Source organism: Trachurus japonicus, chromosome 8, assembly GCF_045865225.1.
Source record: "Trachurus japonicus isolate A0001 chromosome 8, Traja_1.0".
Lineage (NCBI taxonomy): Eukaryota > Metazoa > Chordata > Actinopteri > Carangiformes > Carangidae > Trachurus > Trachurus japonicus.
Genome location: NC_140914.1, coordinates 7,100,158 through 7,125,830, shown reverse-complemented (window position 1 = coordinate 7,125,830; position 25,673 = coordinate 7,100,158). Strand labels below are relative to the sequence as shown.

The window sequence follows — 25,673 nt, the reverse complement described above, 5'->3', positions numbered from 1 at the left end:
GGTCAGAGGTCACAGTTATTCACAGCAGACAGACAGAGAGAGAGAAAAAACAGTGTTAGCATTTAGAGCTAAATGTTCTGGGGTTTGTTTTTTTTTCAGTGAGAAGATTTTATCACATCTGTGCCAGACTGGTCGCCATGGTAGCGGTCATGCTTTATTCTGCCACCTCTGCATGAGGCTAAACCCTGAGGTCGAGACTCACCTCTGCTCGCTCCACATGCGTCATGTGATCACTTTGTGTGTTGTGGGCTGTGTGTGACGTTTTTTGTTTTCTGTTTTTTTGTGTGTCTTTTTTACAGCCATGCTAATTCCGGGTGTGTTAGCGGCGGGCGGCGCGGCGTGTAGTTTGGCAGGAGCGTGAGGACGAGGTTGCGTCGGTCGAGGACCACAGAGATGTTTTTCATTGGCTGCCAGAGAGAGAGAGCAGAGAGCAGCGCTGCTCAAAGCTTTTGAGAAAACATCTGATGGAGCCTCTTGAGTGCTCCCAGATTGGCAACATGAATAGCAGCTTTCAGAGCGGCTGCTTGCCCTAATGTGTTTTCAAGCACTGTGTGTAGGAGTGTGTGTGGGAGTGTGTGCGTATTTGCCATTTATGTGTGTATGTGTGACTTTTTTCATGCATGTAGGTATGTATGCATCATACTGTAGACGCCACTTTTCTTTGGTCTCTGTGTTTGACTGTGTGTGTATATGTGTGTGAGTGGTTTTGGTGTTTACGTAAATAACTGGAGGCGGAGGCAGTAAGCCAGCAGCAGCAGCAGCAGCAGCAGAAATGCACAGCTGGGTGTATTTCAGGGACTTGTTTCCGATGGAGATGTCTCCATCCTTCACAGAGCTGCCTTTAATTTATTTATAGAGACAGTAGCTGCATGTGAAGCCGACAGCTCCTCTCTGTGACGCTGCTGCTGCTGCTCTGACCACACGGCTCTGACTGGAAAGTCTGAGGTGTAGCAGAGTGTGTTTGTCTCTTTCAACGTCACCGTCCTGTTTTCCTGTTAGCCCCCCCTCCCCCCTCCTCCTCCTCCTCCTCCCCCTCCTCCCCCATGTCAGGTCCTCACAGGTCACAGCTGGTTGTCCAACAGCAACACACACAAGAGACTCTGTGTATTCAATACATTTGCTGTTTCTGTCTCGTTTCTAATTTGAACCTAAACGTCTGTAAACATGGTCAGAGCTGTTTCATAAGCTGTTTTCCTGTTTGCCGATCTGATCCAGAGGCAGCTCAGACGCTGCTGCAGCACTTTGCCTCGCAGGGGCTGCACGCACACACACACACACACACACACACATGCACACACGCACACACGCACACATGCACAGACATGGAGTCATCATCAAGCAGCTTGACAGTGGGGCCCGCTGGTCCTCAGAGAGCCACACTGCAGCACTCTGTCTCCCCCAAGTGGTGCGTCACTGCACCCTGGACCTCCTCCACTTCCACCTCCTCCTCCTTCTTCTTCCTCCTCCTCCTCCAGTCTTTTTATTCTCTGCTGATGATGTCTCCATGTGCACGTGGTTTAAGTGAAGTGCAGCACGTCCAGCTCATAGACACGTCCACAGATGCACCATCCATTACAGGGATAGTTCAACATTTTGGCAAATTGGCCCATTGCCATAATCCCTATAGTCATAGCAGTAGGTTCGTTACCTTTAATTGTCGGTGCAAGCTATTTTTAGAATGGCGGAGCAGAGCCGTGAGCTGCTCAGAGCTACGCTACGGAGGCTAACGGGATTTCTTGGTTTCCCTCATCAAACTCATCAAATACACAATCCATCAACTCCAAAACGCTCTGGTGGACAAGCTGTGACCTGCACATTCACCACGCTATGAGATAATAACAGAACCAGACAGAGTTGTTTTAGAGGTAAATTCAGAGACTGCCTCTAAAACAACTCTGTCTCGTTGTGTTATTATCTCATAGCGTGGTGAATGTTTGATGAGGGAAACCAAGAAATCCCATGAGCTTCCATAGCGTAGCTCTGAGCAGCTCGCGGCTCTGCTCCGCCGTTCTAAAAATAACTTGCACCGACAATAAAAATAACTTCCTTCTCCTCCTCCTCCAGTCTTTTTATTCTCTGCTGATGATGTCTTCATGTGCACGTGTGTTTACCGTGCAGGTGTCTCAGTGTTTGCACGGCGCTGACAAGCCGAGCTCAGATTCCACACACTCTTCTACAAAGCTCGGGGGAATCATGGGTATTTTTTCCCCTGTGCCCTCACCCCCCCACCCACCCAACCCTCTCGTGGCTATCAGGTTTTATCAGGGCGGCTTTGTGTGATCGGGCCAGGCCGAGGGAAAGTGATCCCTCCGTCCACAGAGACGATACACACACACAAACACACACACACACACACACACACACGGGGCCTCACCCTGTCGCTACAGAGCTGCACATGCTAACGCTGCCGTGCTCCGAGAGCGACGGAGCTTCTGACATGTAAAAACCTTTGGAGCGTGATGCAGCCTGATCCCAGAGCTGTGAAGTTCATCTCTGTCATCCTCTCCTTCCTTCCCTTCATTCAGCCAGCCTTCCTTCTTTCCTTCCAACTTTCCTTCCTTCCTTCCTTCTCTCCCTCCATCCTTTCAACCTTCCCTCCTTATATTCACCCAGCCTTTCTTCCTTTCTGCTTTCCTTCCTTTCTCACTTGTATTCAGCCAGCCTCCCTTCCTTTCTTCCTCCCATCCATCCATCCATCCTCCCTCCCTTCCTCTCTTCCTTCCTTCCCATATTCCTTCCTTCCTTCCTTCCCTCCCTCCATCCTTTCAACCTTCCCTCCATATATTCACCCAGCCTTCTTCCTTTCTGCCTTCATTTCTTGCTTCCTTTCTGTCTTACTTCCCTTTATTCAGCCAGCCTTCCTTCTTTCCTTCCAACTTCCCTTCCTTCATTCTTTCCTTCCCTCCCTCCATCCTTTCAACCTTCCCTCCTTATATTCACCCAGCCTTTCTTCCTTTCTGCTTTCCTTCTTTTCTCACTTTTATTCAGCCAGCCTTCCTTCCTTTCTTCCTCCCATCCGTCCTCCCTCCCTTCCAACTTTCTTTCCAATCTTCCTTCCTTCCTTCCTTCCCTCCCTCCATCCTTTCAACCTAGCCTTTCTTCCTTTCTGCCTTCATTTCGTGTTTCCTTTCTGTCTTCCTTCCCTTTATTCAGCCAGCCTTCCTTCTTTACTTCCACCTTTCCTTCCTTCCTTCCTTCCTTCATAAACATTGAAACAAGTTGGAGCTGCACAACTTCTCTGAAACTCTAGGTGTTGTTTTTACTAGAAATGAAAATTTCCATTCACACACACACGTTAATCATCCTCCTGCTCTACCTCTCTCTCTCTGCTCTTTGTATTTACTCTTCTTCTTCTTCTTCTTCTACCACAGGTATGAAGCGTCCGTTCAGCCCATCAGTTCTGCCGAACACCGAGCTGGACAGGAGGGGGTTCGGCTCTGCTCTGGGGGCTCCCATGGATGTGGAGTCGTGCTGCGAAGCCCAGGATGACGGCGGCGGCGGCGGCGGTGCAGCAGCAGAGGAGCAGTCCCAGGGGGCCGCGGTGCCCTCCGCCCTCTTCAGACCCAAACGGGAGCGGAAGCAGCGGAGCTACACGCTGTGCGAGGTCTGCAACATCCAGCTCAACTCGGCCGCTCAGGCCCAGATTCACTACAACGGCAAATCTCACCAGAAGAGACTCAAGCAGATCAGCAACGGCAAGACGCCCAGCAGCACCAGCACAGGTAGGACCGACCTGCTGCTCTGTTTGTCTATTGTTGCAAAAAATAAAATGAGATAGAAATGCAGAACATTGGATGAAGCGCCGTGCCGCTGTTTTTTTTTTGTATAACGGCTCACACAATAGGGCCGAGCAGATTAACAGAATCCCACACACTGTTCACAGTCAGCAGACTCCCAGTGCCCCCCCCCCCCCAACACCACCACACCACCACTTGTATTCAACAGAAGTTAAACAAATTGGATTCTATTTGCTGAAATGTGTTCAGACACAGCCTTGGGCTCAACACACACACACACACACACACACACACACACACACATATACACACACATGCATGCAAGTGGAGCAGAGCTGAATGAAGTGAGAAAGTGAGAAGCTAATTAAGTGCTGGTTGTGTTTGATGCTTCTGGGAGAGAGATGTGGCTGCAGAGAAGTTGGACATTTTGTCATTCCAGTCACAGCTCCGTCTGCAGGACTCGACTGCAGAGTTCGACGCATCGTTCACACAACGCGAGTAGATTCAGGGACTGACGCACAAAAACCTGGAATAAGCGGACGTGTTCTTTTCATCAGAGTTATTAAGCTCTGCATAAACACGGCTCTGCTTTAGGAGAACTTTGATGCATGTGAATGAGCTTTGTTTCCACTCCTACTATGTCAGACAGTTCGATAAAAACACTGAGCCACAATCTGTGACTCAGAGAGGGAAGAGGAAGAAGAAAAAATGAACATACATCAGTTAAATGAAGTATAAGTCCATTTATAAAAACCAGAGACGTGTCGATGAGGCTCCAGACATAAATAAACACAGACATAAAACGACACTGAAGAAACTCAATTATATCTGTTTATGGACTGTAAAATGTTTATGGATAGTAAAACAAGGTATAATGATGAAGAATGAAGCTCAGTGAGTTTGTATCTTCGCTTCACTGTAACTTGGATCCTTTAGTGCAGTGGTTCCCAACCTTTTTTGGCTCGTGACCCCATTTTGACTTCACAAATTTCTGGTGACCCCTACCATCATGGCTGTCAATCAAGATATTTTTATATGCTGCATTTTATTTGAACTTGATTTATATTTGAGAAAGTGAAAGTATAGAATACAGTTGTTTAAGATTGTGTGTGGTGTTTTAATCATACTTGACTGAACTGAAAGCATCATTTAAACACCTGACCATAGATGTGTGTGTGTGTGTTTGTAAAAGAACTCGGACTCGGCTGTTTTCTTACTAAAGCTTCGGTGTGTGAATCTCTCTGAGGCGGCGGTGGACCGACGTTCGATGCTGGAGGATGAACTGTAGGTTTTGTTCAACAGTCTCATTTTCCACGGCTGCAGGAGGAAATGTAAAAGTCTGAGGTCTCCTTGACCCGAGCTCTCTACAACCAACTTCTCCAGCTCCAGTCAGTTTTATATATATTTTTTTATTATAGGAGACTTGTAGAATTTATCTTTTAAAGAAGAAAAAAAAAATCACCTTTTTGTAGCAGCTGCAGAGTAAAAAATGTTCCGTCAAATAAAAAAAGTGAAGAGTGAAACTCTCCTGGGCTGGTCTGTGATGTCACAGATACAGAGGATTTGAATGGTCATGTGATCTGAGTCTCGTCATGTGAGCTGAGCGCAGAGAACAATGTTCACTTTATCTGGTCGTATTGTTGTGTCTTTGTTGTGTTATTGAGTGTGAAGCCAAAGATAATGATTTATCTGTGAGAGTTGATCATGTGTCTGATGAGCAGATCACACTCGGTGTCAGTCTGTAACATCTTCACTGTTTCCTCCAGAGGAACTAAATCCATTTATTGTTGAATTTTGTTAAATTGAAGAATCAGATTAATTCTCAGCTGTGACAAACGAGAGTCTTTTGGTTTAAAGACGCAGCTTCTCACAACATGAATATGAAGAAGAGAAGTTTCTGTCACATCTCTCTTACTGACTCGCTCCCTGGTTAACTCGTCACTGACACGTTGTTTTGTCCAAACTCAGTGTGAGTATGAAATATTAATTTGTTGTGCAGCAGTTTATGACAGTTTGATCCAATCACTGTTTCGTTCTGCTTCATCTGGAAACAAAGACGACGGCGGCGCAGTGCAGCTGAAACTCGTCTGTGGGCAGTGGAAACTTTCAGAAACAGAAAATGTGAAAATGTGTCAGTCGACAGAAAAGTTTGAGGAGTGAACGCAGCCTCAGATTTATCTCCATCAGCTCGGCCGATTTCTGAGATCAGCAACATCACCGGGTCCCAGAGCCGCCGTGGAAATTAGGTTTAAACATTTAAGTGCTGCTCATAAGACCAACGCTGCTGCTGCTGCTGAATATTACTCTTTCTTTCTTTCTTTCTTTCTTTCTTTCTTTCTTTCTTTCTTTCTTTCTTTCTTTCTTTCTTTCTTTCTTTCTTTACCCAACTTTCCTTCCTTTCTTCCTCCTATCCATCCTCCCTCCCTTCCTTCCTTCCTTCCTTTCAACCTTCCCTCCTTATTCACCCAGCCTTTCTTCCATTCTGCCTTCCTTCCCTTTATTCAGCCAGCCTTCCTTCTTTCCTTCCAACTTTACTTCCTTCCTTCCTTCCTTCCACCCTCCATCCTTTGAACCTTCCCTCCTTATATTCACCCTTCCTTCCTTCCTTCCTTCCTTCCTTCCTTCCTTCCTTCCTTCCTTCCTTCCTTCCTTCCTTCCTTCCTTCCTTCCTTCCTTCCTTCCTTCCAACTTTCCTTCCTTCCTTCCTCCCTCCTTCCCTCCTTATATTCACCCAGCCTTCCTTTCTTTCAGCTGTCCTTCCTTTCTTCTTTCCTTTCTTCCTCCCATCCTTCCTTCCTTCCTTCCTTCCTTCTTCCCTCCCTCCCTCACTCCATCCTTTCAACCGTCCCTCCTTATATTCACCCAGCCTTTCTTCCTTTCAGCCTTCATTTCTTCCTTCCTTCATAAACATTGAAACAAGTTGGAGCTGCAGAACTTCTCTGAAACTCTGTAACTATAGGTGCTGTTTTTACTAGAAATGAAAATTTCAATTCACACACACACACACGGCTCTAATCAGCCTGATGCAGCAGGTCCGGGCTGCAGCAGTCGTCTGACTGACAGGATGTTCTAGTCCAACAAATCTCTGAGTTTTGTGCAGGAGGAACTCCAACACTTAATTTTCACCTCTTTTCTTCACCTTCTTCTTTTATTCCAGAAACAAAACAGAGCAGACTGACAGCTCTGCAGCTTCCCCTCACACTCTCCTCTCACTGCAAAGACACATTTACATCGGCCTCCATGTTTTCCTACTCTGTGTTTTGGACAGTAACTTCTTTTTCTTCTTATGGAAGCACAGACTGGACACGTGCAGCCGTCATCTTGCTAACAGCTGTAGTCGTAGCTGTACGTTCAATTCAAATCAGTTAATAGAAACCGTTTGATCGTTCAGTCTCTGTCGTCGCCGGCTCTTTGAGGTCGAGAGTGTGTGTGTGTGTGTGTGTGTGTGTGTGTGTGTCGGCTGCTTCGGTGGAAACTTCATAAATCCTGTAACAAACCGGAAACTGGAGTCATACGCTCACAACACGTGTCGTTAAATTCCCACTTTTGCTACAATGCTGCAGGTGATGGAAGAAGCCGCATATATAAAAGTTTGTGTGTGTGTGTGTGTGTGTCGTGTTTGCGTGTTGTGTAGTGCAGTATGTGTGTGTGTGTGTGTGCAGTGCAGGGCATGCTGAACTGTTGTGGTGTGCAGATTCTCTCTGACATGCAGTCACAATCACACAGCCTTATCTCTGCTCACCTTCTGCTGACTCCCCCAGGCAGCCGGGCCTGCTGTGTCCTCAGCCTCACCACAGCTCCTCAGCCGTGGCCGTGTGTGTGTGTGTGTGTGTGTGTTTACGTGTGTGTGTGTTTGTGTGTTTGTGTGCACGCTGCATGTCTGGGGCTCGGATATTTTTAGACTTCTTAAATGCTGCAGAGTCTGTACCTCGTGCTGTGGAGGGGATGCTTCGGTGCGTCCGTGTTTATGTCGGCGTCTGTAGCTGCTACAGTATAGAATAGATGGATATAGGTTTATAGATTTCATGAATAAAGATACAAGTCTCTCTCTTTTAAATCAATGTGTGAGTGTGTGCATTTGCATGTGTGTGTGTGTGTGTTTTTCTCCCGGCGAATCGTCTCCATGTCGGCGAGCGTTTCCCTCCCTCTCTGCTTCACTGAGCTGACAGTGGGTCCAGGCTCTTTCCTTTTTCTCTCTCTTCCTCTTCCCTCCTTCCTTCCTCTCCTCTCCTCTCTTTGTTCCTCCTGGCGTGGATGTTGGACATGTGGTGGATGAAGCTATTTCTCTCTCTCTCCGTTATCATGGAGAATAATAACAACATGGAGGAGCTCGATGCCGACAGATCTGAGAGAGGAGAGAAGGCGTCCAGATGTTCTCGTGATGATGTGGGTTCGCCTGCTAATTTATGCAGCTTATGTCCATTTTTATCTCGTAATGTTTCACCATCAGTGATATTATGGATGCGCCGTGACTGCCAGCTGACTCGGTTGTTACACAATCATTTGAAAGTGAAGGTGGTAATGACTCACTGATGTTAAAACATCCAACGTAAATGAGTTTTTTCTCCTCATTTAGGTTGAAGCAGGGAAAAAAAAAAATCTCCCTGAAGATCAAATAAAGCTTCTTTTAGAAAAGAAACTCGACAAAAGGAACGACGAGTCGACTGGGTTGCCGTGGCGCCTCTGTGCTGCTAATGTCGGTTATATTTCATCCTGTCTGAGAAGAAAAACACCGGGAACACTTGTAATATTTCACTGCCACCGAGAAGAAAGATTCCACCCGGAGCTGAAGCGGCTGCTGGACAGATATTTATTTCACAGATATTGATAAGTCATTGTTTATATATGACAGATGTGTTTCTGTCACCTGCATAATTTCCTCACTTTTAAAAATAATAACAGCTCGTTTGCAGACTCAGACTCCGACCTTTGTCACATATATGTTCATGTGTAAACACTCGGGTGTTATAGTCACTGTAACTGGAAGCTGCAAAGAGAAACTGAGTCCAGATGTTTCTTCTTCTTTTTCAGTGTCTCAAATGAGCGTCTGCCCTCAGGTCATGAGTGTGATGCAGCTTTAACCCACCAAACATCTGCTGACAGTATAATACAGTGTGACACGCGACACCACAGTGTTTCCTGGCTTCTTGGTTTTATCTGCAGTTTGTTTTTCCCCCTCAACATCTGAGCGGCAGCCATGTTGTTTTCACCACACGATATCTCAGTAACACCTGGACTGATGTGGTTTTGGTGGTTAGAGGTCAAAGGTCAAGGTCACAGTGATCTCACAGATCTCAGAACCTCGGTGCTTTCTGGTTGAACCAGCAGCGTTCACACCGCGTTTACGTAAGCTGAACCAAAGTGGGAGGACGTTACTCTCCATTACTCAATTTTTTTTTTGGCTTTTTTGCTGTCTCTGTAATTGTTCTTCAGTTTTTTTTAAGTTTATTAGTTATTTGGTCTGGCGTTGGAGTGAATCCATCTCTTCCCAGAGTTCAAAGATAAGAATGACTTTACTTTATTAAGCCCCAAGGGGAAATTCATACAACTTGTTCCTTCTTGTTCTGCTTTCTAGCTTTTCTTGAAATTGTGTCGACACCCAAATCGCCACCAAAAAATTACCACGAAAAACTGAAAAAGAATTAGTCAGAAAAACAAAAATAATTACCCCAAAAAACAAACCAAAAAAAAAATGTTCACAAGGACTCAAAGACAAATCTGCATGCAGCAAAGGACTGTGCTCTGGAGTCGATCTTTTTTATAATTTATATAATGTTGGGTGAACATAGATGCGACCCGGAGCTCCTCTGTGTGAGGTCAGGTCAAGTGTGCAGATGTTTTCGCTGCTGTTCCGGTTCTTACATCATCGTCACTGTTGGTTAATTGCAGTTTAATGTGTGTGTTGAGTCTCTGACTCACGTCACCTGTCACTTCCTGTGATCTTCACACGTTCTGTAAACACTGGCTGTTTGTCTGTCTGTGTGTTTGTGTGTGTCTGTGTGTTTTGTTCACTTCCTTCCTTCCTCCTTTCCTGCTCCGGTTCAGTCGTTGGGACTCAGTGTGACCGACCCGTGAGCAGCACCGAGTCCCGTCTTAATCCTCTCTAATTAACATTGTTGATAATTCGCAGCCAGACGACGCAGCAGAATATAGAGTCTGAGCAAATAAGAACACACTGCACCCTGGACAGAAATACCTCACACACACACACACACATGCTCATCTCCTCCAAACACACAAACATGGCTGGATTGTGCAGCGCTGGAAATCATCTTCCTTTCAAATGGTGATTAGAGTGTATGGAGAGATGGAGGGATGGAGGGATGGAGAGTGGACGTGTGCGTGGCCTGACGTGACCCAGCCGAGCCGCCCGCAGGTCTATAAATCTAACCGTCAGCCTGACGTGTGTGTTGTTGTGTTAATCTCCCTCAGCTTTGTGAGGAGGCACAAATGTGTCATGTTTGGATGTTTCTTCAGTGAGACAGAAAACCAGAGGAGGAGGGAGAGAGAGAGAATTTGCATTTCCTCTTCCTTTCTTTTTTTTTTAACACTGTCCTCCATATCTCATTTTCCTTTGATTTTTCCTTTTTTTTTTGCTGTGTGTTGTTGTATTTGTGTGTGTGTGTGTGTAGGCCTATGTTTGTGTAATGTGAGCCTCCCCTCCATGGTGAGTCTCTTCATCATGGTCCCTGTCTGATTCCATCTCTGTGGCTCTGTTTTAATAAAGCGTGAGGAATTGGATTAAAGGCAAGGATTTTCTGCATGAATGCATCTGCGCATCTGCGTTTTATTTTTGTGCCGCCTTGCCATTTTCCTCTTTCCCTTCTCTCTCCCCCCCTCCAACCCCCTCCTCAGTGGAGTGAAATGACTTCTCTCCCTGCGCCTTTGGACTTCAATGTGCACATGTTGTTGTTGTTGTTATTGTCAGTGTTTGTGCAGCGTCTCCTCTGAAGCCGCCGAGCGTTGACCATCTCTGGACGACGTCTGGTTTTCATCTGCGTGTCAGCTGTTGTTACGGTAGCTGCAGGTCGATGGATCTGTCTAATTGCTGGAGACACTCACTTCCACCTGATGTCATCTGATGATGTCATGAAAGAAAAGATGTGGGAAAATAAAAACATGGCAATGATAAATTACCCAGAAGGCAGCGCGGCAGTGACCTATTTAATATCTGTATGTGTGGATAGTTCTCTAATAATAACAATAATAACTGATTTTAGTCACTGAAAACATTTTCCCCGGTTCTGTCTTTGTGTAAAAGTGAAATGTGACATGTCGGTGGACCGCTCCCCTCGCTGCTTCGCCCACAGGGTGCACCCCTCGGTTCAAACTCTGGGAAAAGGTCGGCAGGCGTAGCGGAGGTCGACACACGGGGCCCAGCGGAGCGAGAAACATAAGGAGTGACGCTCATAAGGCCACGGGGAGAGGAGAGGAGAGGGGAGAGGGGGGAGTGGGGAAAATCATGCGATGGCTGTGTTTACCCGAGCGCTGACAGGTCGACTCCGTCTGTGGAGGACGAGCGAACACATCTCACCATCACCAGCTCTTATCTGGCCTGTCGGTTGCAAAACAACGCCACGTCAGCGCGGCCGCGGACGAGTCGAGCCGTTTGTCAGTTTGTTAAATGTCATAAAATATCAGTCGGTTCTTACAGAGCTTTGTCGATTCAGTTACAGAGCAGGACGAGAAGCTGCTGCTGCTGCTGCTGCTGCTGTTGTCTTCAGTCCCAGAGTCTCTGCATTTCCTTTTATGTCTTAAAGTTATGATGTGCAACTTTTACACTTTAAAGTGTGTGAAAATTCAATTCTGAGAAATCCTTTATTTTATTGCAGTAACACACTATGTCCTTTTGCTCGCCTCTCAGCTGCGTCACTTCCTCTTTACATGTGAAACACAGGACCATGCCTCACTAACGTAGCTTGTAGCTTGCTCAGAGTTGTTTTAGAGGGAAATTTGTCCACCAGAGCGTTTTGGAGTTGTTGGATTGTGTATTTGATGAGTTTGATGAGGGAAACCAAGAAATCCCATTAGCCTCCGTAGCGTAGCTCTGAGCAGCTCGCGGCTCTGCTCCGCCGTTCTAAAAATAGCTTGCACCGACAATTAAAGGTAACGAACCTACTGCTATGACTATAGGGATTATGGCAATGGGCCAATTTGCCAAAATGTTGAACTATCCCTTTAAATACAATTCAAGTCAAGTGAGATTGATTTTTATCGGCTGTGAGGGTGAAGAACAGCTCCCATGATCCCATGCTCTTTCACAATGTTGTCAAAATTACAGACTGTGCTTTTAAAACACCAAGTAAATACACTTTTGATCAGTGTGTATGTGTGTGTGCGCTCCTCTAACACACCAGTACAGATATTGTAAAGTTTCATATAGAAACAACAAAGGTACAATGTGACTTGATGACTCTCTCCCTCTCTCTTTCTCTCTCTCTGCAAAAAGCTCCATAAAAGCTTTTTCTTTGTGGGAAAAGAAGAGCCCCCTTTAACCCACCCCTCCCCTCCCCACTCCCACTCCCACTCCCACCCCTCCACCCCCAGCCTCACCTGCAACCTCAGCCGTCATTACAGGCCTTTAGGAGGGCAAAATTACAGCAGAGTGACTTATTACCAGCTGTTTCCAGCGGCCGAGAGGGAGAGGAGGAGGAGGAGGTGGTGAAGTAAAGGAGGAGAGACAGAGACAGAGACAGAGAGAGGTAGAGAGAGTGTAAAAAGCAGATGAGGGAGAGAGGAATGAGGAAGATGGAGGGAAGGATCACATCAGTGAGACGGAGCCAGAGGGAAAGATTAAGGAGGAGATGGAGAGAGAAAGAGAGAAAGAGCAGACGTAGAAAAACCCTGTCGTTTCCAGAGCGAGGCCGAGCTGTCTGCTAATGGACACATGATATATGGCTCCTGAAAGTTTGCTCTGCCTCACACACTTCCCAAAGTTCACACACACCTGCTGCTCCCCACATCTCACACACACACACACACACACACACACACACACACACACACACACACACACCGAGTAGTAGTCACCTCTGCACACACGTATACACACATACAATTCAAATTCACTTTATTGGCATGAATGTTAGGAGAACTATGTTGCCAAAGCATCAAGAATCAATGAAACAAAACAAATACAACTCACAGAATTAAATATATACAAATAAAATAAAAATAAAAAGTATATATATACATTTATACTGTATATGCTATGTGTGTGTGTGTGTGTGTGCTGATGAAGTGCTGCCTCTCTCTCTCTTTTATACACAGATTGGGTGTCATTAGATTGATTGATTGATTGATTGATTGATTGATTGATTGATTGATTGATTCAATTTATTGTCATTGCACATGTTAAAAAACAAGGCAACGAAATGCAATTTGCATCCGACCAGAGTGCATATGCAGTATAATCAAAAACAAAAACATACATACATAGTGCATGGGGATTATAAATATAATATATGTTTTCTTCCTATACAGATGTGCTATATGAATGTACAGTAGTTGCAAGTTGTTATGCTATATGAATGTACAGTAGTTGCAAGTTGTTATACAGTAAATAAATATATATATACACATAGTTCATATTAAATGATGATGATAATAATAATAATATTACATAAAATAAAGAAATAAAAAAGAACAATATTATATTATATTATATTATATTATATTATAGCAATAATGGTTGTGTGTCTCCAGTCTCATGGCGTGTGAGTGTTACAGTACATATACACTCACTGCGTTTTGGGATGTTGGAGCGTCGTTTGTCTGGAATCTGATCTAATCTCATGAGAGAACTCGGATCACATCGAATGAGTGGAATCGGCGGCAGAGCAGCATGAGCAAGAGCCGGAGCGTTTGCTAGTGCGCGGCAGCGGCGGCGTGGCGGTGGCGGTGGACCTCCAGAGACCCCCGCTGTGTCGTACACTGAAACCGAAGGAGACAAGCTTTTTGTAAACAGATGTAAACTCGGAGGAATGGGATGAGAGTGGGAGGAGGGCACGTACTGTACTGTATGATGTGCCAACAAAACACAAAAACAAACATCTCATTGGTGTAGATGACAGCTGCTTTTTGCCCCCCCCCCCCCAAAACACACACAAATACACACACAGTCTCACACCTCACAACTCGAGCCCAAATCCAGGATAAACACGTATTTAACTGGATGTTTACACAAACTGTACACGCACCACACGACGCACAGGAACCAGACACCTTCACTGTGAAGAGAAGAACCGTCCTATGCAGCAGCTCCATGCATATTCATGTTACATCACAGAGCAGCGTGGAGCTAAATGAAGCCACAGAGACAAAACACACACAGACAGAGCAACAATTAAAAGCCAAATGAAGACGAAAACATTCAAAGGTAACACTTTGTAATAAGTAGCTACACAACACTAAGCATTAGTTACTGTAATTATGAAATACTGAATTCATCTATGACACATGAATAAACACAGTTAAAAATGTTTTACTCATCATTAACAAGCACTAACTGTATTTATAAACTACATACTAATGAGTATTCATGCGTTATAAATGAAGAATTCAGTATTTATTCATGCTTAACGCTTATTAGTGTGTACTTATTATAACGTGTTACCTCATTGGAATTAATTCAAGTAGTCAAGTCAGTTTTTGTGATAAAGCCCCAAACTCACTAATTAACAATATGTGATGTGTTTGACCTCATATAGAAGAATGAATAATAAATAATTGAACAGGAAAAATAAAAAGATATCAAAGAAAAAGAATTTAAAAAAAAATTGAATGTGCAGGTAAAGTTGTAAAAGTAACAACAACAACAGGTTCTTTATGAGAAAAAAGTGCAATATACAAATCACAGGAGCTGTATTTTTTTTTTTTAAATAAAGGTTAATGTGTCACACAACATTATTATGACATCATCAGCACCGTATGTGTTGTGTTGCTACAGAGACGCCCTGGACGACAGATCATATTCTGAGGACTTAAATGTTCACGTTTGTTTAGTATAAGACTACAATTTTATATTTATTATATAGGCTATTTCATTTAGTGAAAATGAAAAGTGATCATGTGTCCGCCCATGTGATTACAATAAAATGTTATATCGAGCAGCCCCGATAAAAAAAAGAAGCATAAAATCAGCTGGAAATCCCTCAAATGCAAATTGAAATGAGTTTCTAAAAGATTATTACACAAGTTAATTTCATTGTGTAATGTTGATGTTGATGTGTGATTTCCATGCACGTGCACGTGACGTGACCCTCCGTGGCCTTCAGCCTGTCTGTGTCCCAACATCCAGCGTCACCTGACTCCTGATCTCACCTGCCGCGCTGCTTCTTTTCAGGTTTTATGCAAATACTGTATATATACCGCCCAGTTCCTCACACACACACACACATGCACGGTGCCATTTAGAAAGCGAGCGAGGCGACTCATGGATGATTTTCATTGTTATTCATGTATTAATTTATTCGCTCATGGCAGACGTGGAACAGGGCTGTAATATGCAGATGTGAGGTTTGTTTCTCGATGGGAATTTTCCGGTCCACTGCCTCGAGCTGCCACTAATAATAAAGACAGGCAAGAGGAGGGAGGGGGGAGGGGGGAGGGGGAGTAGCGGGAGTTAGAGAGGGAAGGTTGGAGTTGTCAAGATGCCTCCAGTCATACACCAGCTCTCAAACAACCCTCCCCCTCTGCCACACACACACACACACACACACACACACACACACACATGCAGGCAGTGACCAGGTGTGATCTCACTGTGAAGGATCTTGTCCTTGACATGAAGGTGAGCGTGTAAACTTGTCCTCTTTCTATTGTTTGACGAGATGCTGCAGCAGCAGCTCCGGGCTGTTGCTCCGCTGACTCCAGATCAGCTGCAGGAACTGATTATAAATATATAAATAATATATATATTTTGAAGTGCAGTTAATGTAACAACAGATTCAGATACAAGTTGAACACCAGCCGCCCACAGCACAATTAAAAGCCCAGCATGTCAGCACCTTGTGATATTTATGAGCAAAGTCGAGCCAACTACTTTTCAACCCTCATCAACGTGAGACTTTATTTCTCAGCCCATAAAGAAAACAAATTGTCCTGTAGTGCAGCTATTAAAGTGCTAATGTATGTGTTCGCTGCAGAGGAAAACGAGCAGTTACAAAAAAAAAAGAAAAAAAGAGAGAGACATAAATAGTGGAGGACTGTGAGACGCCCTGCAGGCAGCTGGCTGGGAGACATGTTGTTTCCTGCGGGTGCTGTCGCTGTCGTCGTTGTGGTGGCACCGGGGGCGACTTCCTGCACGGGGGTCGGGGGCTCCTCCTGGGGCGCCGCCGCCCCGGAGGAGGAATGATGGCAACAGGCAGCAGACGACTCACTCTGTTGTCTTTTCTCCTGCTGCATCTCTAAATGATGTTAACCCCCTCCTGTCTGTGTGATGGAGTGGAGAGGGAGAGAGGGAGAGAGTTCACACAGAGATGGATGAAAGTCAAAGCCAATCACAGGCTGTCGAGTTAAAAAGGAAGGAAAGATATGTGACTTCAGAGAGGAGGAGGAGGAGGAGGAGGATGGAGCTGCAGCTCATGTTCTTACTATCAACACAGAAAACTACTAATAAATAAATAATAAAGCTCCTTAACATGTTGATAACTTGATGCACAGAGACGGACAATGAAACACTGACTGGATTAAAGAGGAATCTCACCTTGAAAAGCTTCTTATGTAACAACACTGAGACGAGTGGCTGTAAACTGAGAGTTAATTACTGTAGCGATGTTGTCAGACGTGTGAGAGGTCAGAGAGTCGACACACTGACACCGAGTAAAACAATACACAAACAAAACATCAGACGAGCCGGAGAAAGACGAGTAGAGTCCATGTATCAACAGAGAGCATGCGTGTGTGTGTTTTATTTTCATGATGTATCACAGTTTTCTCGTCGACTCCATAAATAAAGATGCGTTCAAGGCTCCTCGACCCTCACGCTGCTCATACACGTCCAATAATTAAGCAGCTGGACGTATATTCACATGATTTATTTACTTGTGCTTCAGGAGCTGGAGTCTGAGCTGATGTTACTCTGCTGTGTGGTTTTCTACGGTGGCCATGAAAGCTCAATATTATAATAATAATGATTATAATACATTTATTTTTTCTATTTTAAAGCGCTTTTACAAGTGCTCAAAGACACTTTACACTTTAAAAATCATAAAATAGAGCAAAGTCAAATTAAAAACAGCAATAAAACAGTATAAAACACACAACATTATATTAAAAGCTAATTTAAAAAGGTGCGTTTTGAGCATGGTCTTGAATGTTAGGATGTGTGTGCAGATACAGATGGGTTTGGGGAGTGAGTTCCAGAGGGAGCGGGCAGCGATGGAAAAGAGATATACGTACAATTATGCTGCTGATTCAGTCGCACAACAAGTGTTTTCAGTCCTGTGAGTTTCTCTCTCAGTTGGACACTGAACAAACTCATGTGTCGTCAAATGGATGAAGATATTCTCTGAAGTAGCAGCTCTTGTAAACAAACAAAACCACTTTTAAGCTAAGTGTTACTCACCAAAACACACTGTGATGTGTTGAATGCGTTCCTTATTTTTCTTCTGCTACTTTTTCTTCTTCTCTGTTCAGTTCTTTGTGCGTCGCCACAGCCGCCTGTCAACTGATCGACAGAATGAGACTGAATGAACCGGCTGCAGGACTGAGCCTCTGCTCATGTTTGTGCGACACAAACAAAACAAAATATTCCAACTATATCGATGTGAACGGTCACGTTTACTTTTCATTTTCACTTGAAAAAATATATAAAATGAATGATGTGACCTTTGTGTGTCTTGTATCAAACAAACATGTCTCTTCACATGTTAAGAATCTGATTTGTTGCTCTGTAGCAACGACTCAACATCGATGATGCGTTTACCTTTTATCCAAAAAAAAAGAAGAAAAAATCCGCTCCTGTGATTCAGATACTGCACTTGGCTGCAGTGTGATTGTGATTGTGATTATGGTACATTGTTATTAACTGTGCAGCTCTGCATGGCTCCCACTGCTCTTCACTGGAGCTATAGAAGAACAGTCATTATAAACTCCACAGTGTCTTTACATTAAAGTGCAGAGGTCTGAACAGTGTGGTCTAAGTACTATAGTACAGCAGAATGAGCCCTGTTGTTTTATATTATCATATTGGATAATTATAAAGAAAATACATATTGAATATAATTGAATAGATTTATACATTAGTAGGAAGTGGTAATAATCAAGCAAAGTGTGCATTAGTGCATTTTTCCACCAACCTCACAGCGTCCATCATGCATGTTGACGTCTTGTTCCCCTTGGATTTGTACACACACACACACACACACACACACACACACACCCACAGATGCGTGGCTATCTGGAGCTGAAGCCCACAGGCATGCACCCAGGCCGGAGTCCAAGCCGTGTCAAATCAGCAGAGTCTTCACCAGAGGCCAAATCTGTAGCGTATAATTAGCTTTTAATCAGCACCCTCATTCAGGCGAGCAGTAAAGATTAGCCCAGCTTGGGCTCTGCTTAAAATAAGCATTCATAAATGCGTGTGAAAGCCTCTGACCCATCGCGTCCAATCAGACACACAATATCAGCCTCCCTCCCCGCCGTCCTCTCTCCGCTGTAAAGCTCCTCTTTATTTCCTCTCTCTGACTCTGGTAACATTTTCCAGCGATGTCGTTCTATCCATCCTTAGTGTTATTTATTGATTTTAATTGTTATATGCATAAAAAACAACTGGACCATTAATAGTGATAATAATGATTATAAGATATCACAAAAAAGGGTAACACTTTATAATAAGTACACACTATTAAGCATTTGTTAAGCATTAATAAATACTGAATTCTTCATTGATAACGCATGAATACTCATTAGTACTGTATGTAGTTTATAAATACAGTTAAAAATGTTTTACTCATAGGGTTCGGGTCAGGGTTAAGCACTCACTGTATTTATAAACTACATACTAATGAGTATTCATGTGTTATAAATGAAGAATTCAGTATTTATTATTGCTTAACTAATGCTTAATAATGTGTAGTACTTATTATAAAGTGTTACCAAAACTTTCAACTTTTACATCTTCAGATCACAGATCTCCTAATCAAACGGGCAAGTCGAGGGTTTTATTGAACATTTTTACACATTTTCACCAGTTTCCATGCTGCTTATAATGAATAGAAATGAGACTTGTTGGTTAGTGCTGTTAGTATTCATGTGTTATAAATGATGAATTCAATATTTAATGCTTCACTAATGCTTAATAGTGAGTACTTATTATTATAAAGCGTTACCCAAAAAAAGATTAGGAAGGCTGCCTTTTGTTTTCAAAGGGAATGAACATTAACCTCTGGTGTTAACACCCTGCCAGCGTGCAAGGGCATGAGGACACACACCTCCACACACACACATACACACACATGCACACACAGCACAACAACAAGCCTGACCTTCATGACACCTCCTGCGCTGGAGGGTCTATTTGGATAATCCAATATGGAGACTTTAAAAGTGAGCGTCTTTATTAAAAGAGCTGCTGGGGTTCGAGAGCGTAACATTTTGGATGAGCTCGTCTGCTCTAATCCCTCCTCTCTCTGGGGTGAGCCGCAGCGTTTATGACAGTAATGAAGTGCAGTGAGATGAAAGCGTTTTTAATGGGATTTAGTTAAACTGGGACACAAACCAGAAAGTCAGAGAGATGGAGGAGGGGGGGGCACACTTCCTCATCATCACAGCTAACGTCATTGTTATTTCTGCTCTCATGCATGACTGGCCTCCGTGATGTGAGTATTTAATGAGTGTGTGTGTCACCGCTCGTCTCTATTGGCCACGAGCGACGTCACTCACAAACCTCACTCCTGCTGGAGTGTGTGTTGTGTTGTGTTGGGTTGTGTTCATGCTGCTGCTTCCCCCTCACTCTTCACACTCGTGTCTCAGGAACAGACTGCAGAGTGTGTTGACACATTGACAGAGAGTGTGTGTGTGTGTGTTTGTAGGTGACTGTTTCAGGTTCACGATCCAAAAAGCCAAAACATGCTCTGATTCAGATGCACCATGCTGTGTGTGTGTGTGTGTGTGTGTGTGTGTGTGTGTGTGTGTGTGTGTGTGTGTGTGTGTGTGTGTGTGTGTGTGTGTGTGTGTGTGTGTGTGTGTGTGTGTGTGTGTGTGTGTGTGTGTGTGTGTGTGTGTGGTGTGTGTGTGTGTGTGTGTGAGTGTGTGTGTTTGTGTGTGAGTGTGAGTGTGACAAGAGCTGCTGCAGAGACGTGCAAGGTGACACGGTGTCAGTGTGTGCGTGTATGTGTGTGTGTGTGTGTGTGTGTAAAGATGTTAGTCAGCTCAACAACACTGCTCCCCTCAGTTAAACTAATACAACTCTTTCATTCATCTGTCCATTCATTACCTAGACAACCTGTCCTCGTTGGGTCACGGCAGGTTGGCTCATAGGTTGGGAGCAGACTACTTCCTGGACAGGTCACCAGTCTATCTCAGGGCCAGTCACAACCAGTCACACACCTACAGGCTCTTTACAGTACCCATTCAACCTAATGTGTAGGTCCTTGGGCTGTGGGAGGAGGAAGACAAACCCAGAACCTTCTTGCTGTGTCGTCATCTACCATGCATTAGCACATGGGTTCCCAGAGTGGGGTCACGAGATGATTTCCAGAAATCAAATAGGCTAACATTTGAAAATTATTAGAAATACTGCATTTTAGCTGTAATTGTTATAAAGATTAGTTAAAACTTAAAATAAAACCATCCAACCAAAATTTGAAAGTTCAACATTTTGGCAAATTGGCCCATTACCATAATCCCTATAGTCATAGCAGTAGGTTTGTTACCTTTAATTGTCGGTGCAAGCTATTTTTAGAACGGCGGAGCAGAGCTGTGAGCTGCTCAGAGCTACGCTACGGAAGCTAATGGGATTTCTTGGTTTCCCTCATCAAACTCATCAACACAATCCAACAACTCCAAAACGCTGTGGTGGACAAGTTGTGACCTGCACATTCACCACGCTATGAGATAATAACAGAACGTTACGAGTTTTAGAGGTAGGCTAAATGCAGAGACTGCTTGATGAAAAACTGCCCCCAACGGGAACGCACATCAGAAATTTTGCATGAATTTACCTCTAAAACAACTCCATCTTGTAACGTTTTGGAGTTGTTGCTTGCACCAACAATTAAAGGTAACAAACCTACTGCTATGACTAAACAGAAAAGTTTGGGAATCTCTGTATTAGCAGATTAGCAGCTAGCTAAAATGTTCTGCAGCCCCCCCCCCCACTTTCCTTACACTGGTGTCCAGATGTTGTAAACAAGTGAGATGGAAAGTGGGACAGGAGACTTGTTGTAAAAAGCAGCAGAGGTGATGTAGCGACTGACGTTCAGCCCAGACGTGTGGACGTTGCAGGGGAGGAAGGAGGCGCTAGCAAGCAGTGCTAACATTAGCACTGACTTGACTATTAAAACAAATATGACATGTAGGCCTAGTGTTTCCTGTTGACCCAGACTGTGATGGTTGTCAGTCTCTCTTTTAAATCAGGTCGTATATTGTAAATTCTGTGTGTGTGTGTGTGTGTGTGTGCTTGTTTTCCGTACTGTATCTCTCCTACGAGGTTTTTTTGTTGTGTGCAGTCGACACTCAGAAGAAAGGATCCTTTGCTAGAAGTAGAGGCACAAATCTAGCAGCCCCAGGCAGTGTGTTTCTTCTCTGATCTGCAAGAAACCACAACACACACTCAGTCACAACACAACACACACACAGTCACAACACACATGCACATATACCCACATAGACACATCACAGCGTTATTAAAGAAGCCAAACTGGAGTAAAAAAGCGGCACAACTTGGCCACAAGACTCAACACAGAGAATTGTTTATGTTCCGAAATGGAAACTTAAGAGAGAAGTTCTGTAAGAAAAATAAAAACCGTCGGGCTGATTATAGATGTCGACATCACGGCTGATTGGATGAACCGAGAACAATTTGCATATGTGGTCGGTGCCGGTTTGCAGTTGACGGCTGGGAGAGGAATCAAAGCGTCTTGTGTCTGAAGTTCAGTCTGGTTGTTCTAGTTTTCATTCTGCATGTTCTCGTGTCATTTCTCCAGTTTTATGGTTTGAATTTAAAATTATATTGATGCAGTTTGAGGTGAAGTTCACCAACCTGCAGCTTTTTTTAAAACATTTTTTTTTTTTACAAAAGTTACAAACCTTGTTCTGTAGCTACTTTGTGCAGCACTTTACCTCAATCAGGCCTTTTCTTTTGTTTCTTTGCTTTTTTTTTTTTCTTCTGCACAATTTGCTGCATGAATGAGCAAAACAAAGTGTTTGTTTGTTGACAAAATGTGTGCATCAGTTGTTGTGGTGAAGCAGCTCTCAGACGTGGAGGCTCTGCAGGATTTCGAGGGATTACCAAGATGCAGAGTCTCATTGTGTTGTTTAATGTGTTTAACTTCTGACCGTCCATCTGTGTTGGTGGATGGTTACGTATGGAAGAGGAGGAGGGGGAGGGGTTTTTTGGGCTGGACACTGCACGCTCTGGCTCTGTAGACAAGTGTGTGTATGTGTGTGTGTGTGTGTGTGTGTGTGTGTGTGTGTGTGTGTGTGCATACCAGGAAACAAATCAGGGTGAACGTCTCCAGCAGTGAGGCGTTAAGCCTGCGAGAGCCAGTGTGTGTGACCGGTGCTGAGTCCAGCTCGCTCGCTGCCGGCCAGCGATCCTGCTGCTGCTGTGATGAGTTTGGCTCATGACCTCCTCGGGGCCGCGCCGCAATATTGGCCCCCCCGCTTATTGTTCTGTCAACAGCATCTGTTGGGCCCGATAACAGGATTAGACCGGCCCCCTGTAGGCCTGCTGCAGCTAGCCTGGATTAGCCAGCAAGACCTATCGCTTCATATGTGTGTGTGTGTGTGTGTGTGTGTGTAAGAGTCAATCCTCTCTATCCGTCATAGAACCTACACCACAGAAGAAGCAGAGCTCGGACTCCAGCTCATTTCAGCTTCAACCATCATCACCATTGTTTTCCCCACACACACACACCTCACACACTCGCAACAAGGATGACATTTGTATTGAAGGGATAGTTCAACATTTTGGCAAATTGGCCCATTGCCATAATCCCTATAGTCATAGCAGTAGGTTTGTTACCTTTAATTGTCGGTGCAAGCTGTTTTTAGAACGGCGGAGCAGAGCTGTGAGCTGCTCAGAGCTACGCTACGGAGGCTCATGGGATTTCTTGGTTTCCCTCATCAAACTAATCAAATACACAATCCAAATTCATGCAAAACCGCTGATGCACGTTGCCTTCAGGAGCAGTTTTTCATCAAGCAGTTTCTGTATTTACCTCTAAAACAACTCTGTCTGGTAACGTTCTGTTATTATCTCATAGCGTGGTGAATGTGCAGGTCACAACTTGTCCACCAGAGCGTTTTGGAGTTGATGGATTGTGTATTTGATGAGTTTGATGAGGGAAACCAAGAAATCCCATTAGCCTCCGTAGCGTAGCTCTGAGCAGCTCGCGGCTCTGCTCCACCGTTCTAAAAATAGCTTGCACCGACAATTAAAGGTAACAAATCTACTGCTATGACTATAGGGATTATGGCAATGGGCCAATTTGCCAAAAATGTTGAACTATCCCTTTAAGGACAGGGCTCTGAAGTGCAAAGTAAACCAGGCTTGATGATCCCGACCAATAGACTGAAGGTCATGTCAAGGTCCAGTTGTGTGTGTGTGTGTGTCACTCATGAATAATGTATTTTCCTCGCCCCCCCCGGCTTCATTACACGCCGTAATGCTTCTCCAGGTGATGAAGAGTGTGTGTGTGTGTGTGTGTGTGTGTGTGTGTGTGTGTGTGTGTGTGTGTGAGTGTCTGTGTGTGTGTGTGGATCAGAGCAGATGAAGCTCTGGATTAGAGTCTCATAATAATCCAGGACCATGAAAGCATTTTCTTGTTTGTTGTCGGAGTCATTCATCAGCAGATGAGCAGATCAAAACACAAGGCTACAGTAGCTCTTAATACCTGACACACACACACACACACACACACACACACACACACACACACACACACACACAGACAGGTTGACATTGGCCTCGGCTCATCACAGGGATGTGAGAGGCTGGAGCAGGAAGAGCTCCATCAGCCGCTGGGAATCTCACAGGAGCATGAGAACAACGTCTCCGCCCTCCTCCACTTCCCCTCAGGGACACACAAACCCCCCCCCCTCTCACCCACCCACCCACCCACCACCACCCCTCTGAACCATGTTTTTCCTTCCCTCCACTGGGAATAGCCCAGCAGCAGGAAGTGTTCATGCTCGTGCTCCTGCAACATTCCTGCCAAACCTCAGCACCCGGCTGATCTGTTTGGTTCCACTTGACCCAGGAATTTAGCGGCGTCTTGGATTAAAGGTGGAGAAGATCTGACAACCGGGCTCGCCGTGTGTGTTTTTCCCATCTGTGTGTGTGTGTGTGTGTGTGTTGTGTGTTTTGTGCCAAAGAAACAGGTGAGACTTTGGTTTGAAGTCAGAGCTGCTTCCTCGGCGGCTCGGAGCAGAGAGGAGACGAGTAAATAAACCAGTTGTCAGTCACGTTGGGAGTCCTGATCAGGAGAAAGACTTAAAGATGAAGCTTCATATCATGACCCCCCCCCCCCCCATACTCCCTCCTCCTTCTCTCTCCCCCTCTCCCCCTCCCACCATCATCCCTCCCTGCACAATGCCATGAAAACGATTCACAGAAAAACGTCGTTCCCATTTCCTCCTCCATCAGCCGCTTGTCAGGAGCCGCATTTAAAATGGCTGTCAGGCGCCGTGCACGCTGCTGCAGGGTGCTGATTGTTGCTGTGTGTACAGTGTGTGTGTGTGTGTGTGTCACCGCGACTCGTGGTGTCAGGCTGCACCCGTCGTTCTGCAGCCAGTCAGATTAATCAGAGGCTTTTCAGCAGAGGGCCACTGGTCACCGTGACGGAGGAGGAGCTGCTGCAGCACACAGCGTCGAACATCAGTCTGGAGTTTTATAAAAGATGCACAGTGTTCACACACACACACATACACACGCACACAAACACACACTCTCCCATGTCAGAGCCTGTTCAGATAAATACACATTACGTTGTGGATCATTGATCAGACTCTCTGACGGATCCAGAAACGAACCAGAGCGTGAAGCGACACATTTTCAGGTTGTGTGCTGCTCTTAATGAGGAAACACTAATTAAATGCTTGTGTTTAGGTCCAACGTGGATGTTAAAGGGATACTTAACCCAAAATCGATAATTCACCAATCATCTACTCACCGTCATGCCAAGGAAGGGTTTGGAGAACTTTCAGAGTCATCAAAACTCTTTAGGAGTTCCAGGGGGGGTCCGGCTGGCAACGGATTTTCATATAATGGCGGTGGATAGAGTTCACTTTTGAAATCGTCCAAAACACACACTATGAAACATCCAGATACCTCCATACTGCTCGCCTGTACTGACCCAAGTGTCCTGAAGCCGCCACATGAAAAAGTTGTTATTTGATCTCTGTTTTTATCCTTGTTGTAGCAGTAGCTCCCAGTGGCTCTGTTGATATTTGTGCACATGCGCGAGATTTGCTGCGAGATGTTCATTCGTCGTTGTAAACCATTGGATGTTTGATGTAAACACGGAAGAATGTCTCGCAGCAAATCTCGTGCAGCCACTGGGAGCTACTGCTACAACATGAATAAAAACAGAGATCACATTATTTTTTCTGAACTTTTTCATGTGGCGGCTTCAGGACACTTGGGTCAGTACAGACGAGCAGTATGGAGGTATCTGGATGTTTCATAGTGTGTGTTTTGGACGATTCAAAAGTGAACTCTATCCGCCGCCATTATATGAAAATCTGTTGCCAGCCGAACTCCTAAAGCGT

At 44.7% G+C, this 25,673-nt stretch overlaps 1 protein-coding gene across 1 annotated transcript in view; it reads left to right on the top strand.

The window, feature by feature from the left end:
• znf385c (zinc finger protein 385C) overlaps positions 1 to 25,673 on the top strand; it is a 171,803-nt gene that overhangs the window by 57,760 nt on the left and 88,370 nt on the right. Inside the window, exon 2 of the mRNA XM_085783502.1 lies at positions 3,372 to 3,722. Within this exon, the coding sequence (XP_085639628.1) occupies positions 3,374 to 3,722 (349 nt within the window). The 5' untranslated portion in view covers positions 3,372 to 3,373. The remainder of the gene's footprint in view (positions 1 to 3,371; positions 3,723 to 25,673) is intronic.